The sequence below is a fragment of the Durio zibethinus genome, chromosome 2, assembly GCF_047325235.1.
Source record: "Durio zibethinus cultivar Kanyao isolate XHJ-2024 chromosome 2, ASM4732523v1, whole genome shotgun sequence".
Lineage (NCBI taxonomy): Eukaryota > Viridiplantae > Streptophyta > Magnoliopsida > Malvales > Malvaceae > Durio > Durio zibethinus.
This window is the reverse complement of record NC_143163.1, coordinates 35,835,551-35,839,180: the sequence shown is the minus strand read 5'-3', so window position 1 is coordinate 35,839,180 and position 3,630 is coordinate 35,835,551. Positions and strand designations below refer to the sequence as shown.

The 3,630-nt window shown below is 37.9% G+C and overlaps 1 protein-coding gene across 1 annotated transcript; it reads left to right on the top strand.

Moving 5' to 3' along the window:
• Positions 1-17: 17 nt before the first annotated feature.
• On the top strand, positions 18-3,240 carry LOC111317516 (phosphoglucomutase, putative / glucose phosphomutase). Its single transcript, XM_022919946.2, has 7 exons — positions 18-680; positions 950-1,213; positions 1,592-2,108; positions 2,203-2,402; positions 2,576-2,688; positions 2,854-2,994; positions 3,089-3,240. The coding sequence occupies exons 1-7, from the start codon at positions 141-143 to the stop codon at positions 3,168-3,170; spliced, it is 1,857 nt and encodes a 618-aa protein (XP_022775681.1). The 5' UTR covers positions 18-140; the 3' UTR covers positions 3,171-3,240.
• The last annotated feature ends 390 nt before the right edge of the window (positions 3,241-3,630 follow it).

Here is a 3,630-nt window from a genome sequence, read left to right as displayed (position 1 = left end):
TTTTCCTGGATAGCTACTGAATTCTATTGTAAGGTTATTGTTCATTGGGTTAAGCTTATCTTTCCTACCTTCCTCTGTCCAAAAACCATACTTCCAGGATTTTTCACACAGACCAATTGTGCCAACTTGAACACAAATCCATGGCTTCTACTTCAACAACCTCAATACCCTTGCAAGGAAATGCTCGAAAAGCGGGTTTCTCATCATCACTAGCAAAAAGTGCACTCCAAAAGACGCTTAGATTTTCATTTTCATCAAGGTCAAGTAAAGTTATATGCGTTAAATCTTCTGGCAGTACTGTGAAGTATGATGAAGTGGTCGTTGATGAAGAGATGGACAAGATTAGGAGACTCCAAAACGGGTCCGACGTTCGAGGGGTTGCATTGGAAGGTGAAAAGGGTCGAACCGTGGACCTTACTCCTCCAGCCGTGGAAGCAATTGCGGAGAGTTTTGGGGAGTGGGTTATTAAGGCCTTGGAAAAGGAACGAGCAAGTCCAGTGGAAGATGTTAGAGTATCACTTGGTAAAGACCCTCGAATATCAGGAGCTTTTCTGAGTGTAGCAGTATTTGCAGGCCTTGCTCGAGCTGGTTGCTTGGTATTTGACATGGGCCTTGCTACGACACCAGCTTGTTTTATGAGCACATTGCTGCCACCATTTGCCTACGATGCTTCAATAATGGTAGAGTGAAAGCAGTCTTAAACAAAATTCAGCTTAAGCTATTTTCCATTAATTTTTTTGACATATTGGTTAGATTACATAACAATTCATTCCTTAATTTATTACCTAATTTATCATCCGTATTAAAACATCTAAACCAGAACCTTAAAATTCCTTGGCGAACTAGATACATTGCTCGGTACTAAATGTATGCTGGAATCAAAATTATGGTGAATATATGTATGTTTCTATGGAAGGGAAAATGACAAGATTAAATAATGTTGTTGCAGATGACTGCTTCTCACTTGCCCTATACCCGGAACGGTCTGAAATTCTTCACTAAGAAAGGAGGGCTAACCTCGCCAGAGGTCGAAGAGATTTGTGACAAAGCTGCCCGCAAGTACGCGAACAGGCTCACAAAAGTATCGACCATGCTTAACTCTCCTCCCAAAAAGGTTGACTTTATGAGTGCTTACGCGAAGCACCTCCGGGACATTATCAAGGAGAGAGTGAACCATCCTGTTCACTATGACACTCCACTCAAGGGGTTTCAGGTTTTGTTGCCTGTTTTCTTTTAGTGATTTACTTGTGTATATGTATGTCGTTAATATTCGTTTTCCTTCGAAACTCTGTTGGTTTCTCACTTTTTTTTTTTTTTTTTTTTTTGGCGTCCGATTGGATATAGAGGAAATAATATATATGGTGCTGGTTAAGCTGTAGGCTTATCCAAAATCAGGCCTAGTTTTCATGTGGCCAAGATTTGTCAGAGTAAGGGCCATTGATATGAAGAGCAGGCCAACGTTTTAAAGAAAGGGCTTGGCCTGCTCAACCCAACCCATATAACAGAGTCCCAAAATATTTATGCATTATAAAAAAAGTAAAAATTTACATTTAACTTGTTATAATTTTGCTAACATTGCATCTAATTGCAGATAATTGTAAATGCTGGAAATGGATCAGGAGGTTTCTTCACATGGGATGTGTTAGAAAAACTTGGAGCAGATACCTTTGGTTCTCTCCACCTGAATCCAGATGGGATGTTCCCGAATCACATCCCCAATCCTGAAGATAAAACTGCCATGGCATTAACAAAAGCTGCCGTGCTTGAAAACTCTGCCGATCTCGGGATTGTTTTTGACACTGATGTAGACCGCAGTGGTGTAGTCGACAACAAAGGCAATCCCATCAATGGTGACAAGCTAATAGCCCTTATGTCTGCCATTGTTTTGAAGGAACATCCTAGTACCACCATTATTACTGATGCTCGTACAAGCATGGCACTGACAAGATTTATCACTAATAGAGGAGGACACCATTGCTTGTATCGTGTCGGTTACCGGAATGTTATCGATAAGGGCGTTCACCTGAACGAGGATGGCATTGAAACACATCTCATGATGGAAACTTCAGGACACGGTGCACTCAAAGAGAATTATTTCCTGGACGATGGTGAGCGTCCTGTTTCTTGCTATTTTCTTTTCTCTCACCCTTTAACTTGGTTTCCAGGGTCACTGAACATATGGTTTTGATTTTAATTCTATAGGGGCTTTTATGGTAGTGAAAATCATCATTGAAATGGTACGCATGAAGCTTGCTGGATCAGATGAAGGAATAGGTAGTCTAATAAAAGATCTTGAAGAACCATTGGAGTCTATCGAGCTTAGGATGAATATCATCTCTGAGCCTAAATATGCAAAGGCAAGAGGTACAGAGGCGATTGAAGCATTCCGATCTTACGTTGAGGTACCTAAATTGTAATCAAAGTCAAAACAATTTTCAGTATCTAATGACGTAATGCATCTAAAAGAAGTTGAAGAAATCAATAATTAAATAAAGCACACGTACAGGATAGGACTTGAACATGAAACTTAAAAGGTTCTAAGACTTCCTTTGTGTCATTGAGACAATGCTTGCAGGAAGGTCAGCTTGAAGGATGGGAATTAGATTCCTGTGGAGACTGCTGGGTAAGCGAAGGCTGCCTTGTGGACACAAACGACAGTCCAGCTGCCATTGATGCTCACATGTACAGGTGCAAAACAGTTAAAATAAAACGTTTAATATATTTTTTTTCTTAAAATGCAAGTGGAATTGTTAGATGACTTGAAATTATTTTTTATAAACAATTCTTTCAACCCAAGTCGTTCTATAAAATGATGTAATGATCAAAAGTTCTGCTTCGCTGCAAGAACTTCAGGGCAAAAGTTTCAAATGAAAAAAATGAAGAACTTGGTTGGGTGCACATAAGGCAGAGTATCCACAACCCAAACATCGCTGTAAATATGCAATCTTCAGTGACTGGAGGTTGTCAATTAATGACAAGAGTTCTTAGAGACAAGTAAGTCACATTTTAAAGATGGTTTTCCAAATTCTCTGTTGTGTTGATTTTCGCTTTCTGTCTTACATTTTTAAACTTTGTTGAGCATTTCCAGGTTTCTCTTGGCAAGTGGAATGGACGAAATCCTCGACATTTCACAGGTTGACAAGTATGCAAGAACTGCAAATATGGGCTAAGATGCAGTTTGCTTTCAGAATTAATAATTAGATTGAATTCAGTTTCATAAATATACATTTTCTATTTGAATATGGAACATGGCAAAAGGACCATAACGATATATTGTGTGACATATACAGGGGTTGTATTATAATGTACAGTAAAGACCATGGCCCATGCATATTACAATATTGTATAATTATTATTTAAAAATAACTATAGAAATGTTCGGCCGTCGTTCTTGATAACAAATACTAGTTGCCTCAAAAAATTAACAAAAAAGAAATAGTAAAAAAAATAATAAAATGTAACCAAAGTGATTAAAGCAATCATTTTTTAAATTAGATTCACATTGATAAACTTTAGCCAACTTAATTTAATAGCTATTTCATTATTAATTGATATTTCTTTGACTTGAAAATTTTTGTATCAAAACCCTTTGGAAAGCAAATAAGATACAGGAGAAACAATTGAGATGTA

What these genes read in the sequence shown, in the direction of transcription:
- LOC111317516 (XM_022919946.2), top strand. Translation starts at nt 141, where the DNA reads ATGGCTTCTACTTCAACAACCTCAATACCCTTGCAAGGAAATGCTCGA. An exon ending in CCTACGATGCTTCAATAATG is followed by an intron (nt 681 to 949) that starts GTAGAGTGAAAG and finishes ATGTTGTTGCAG; the next exon opens with ATGACTGCTTCTCACTTGCC. An exon ending in ACAAGAGTTCTTAGAGACAA is followed by an intron (nt 2,995 to 3,088) that starts GTAAGTCACATT and finishes GAGCATTTCCAG; the next exon opens with GTTTCTCTTGGCAAGTGGAA.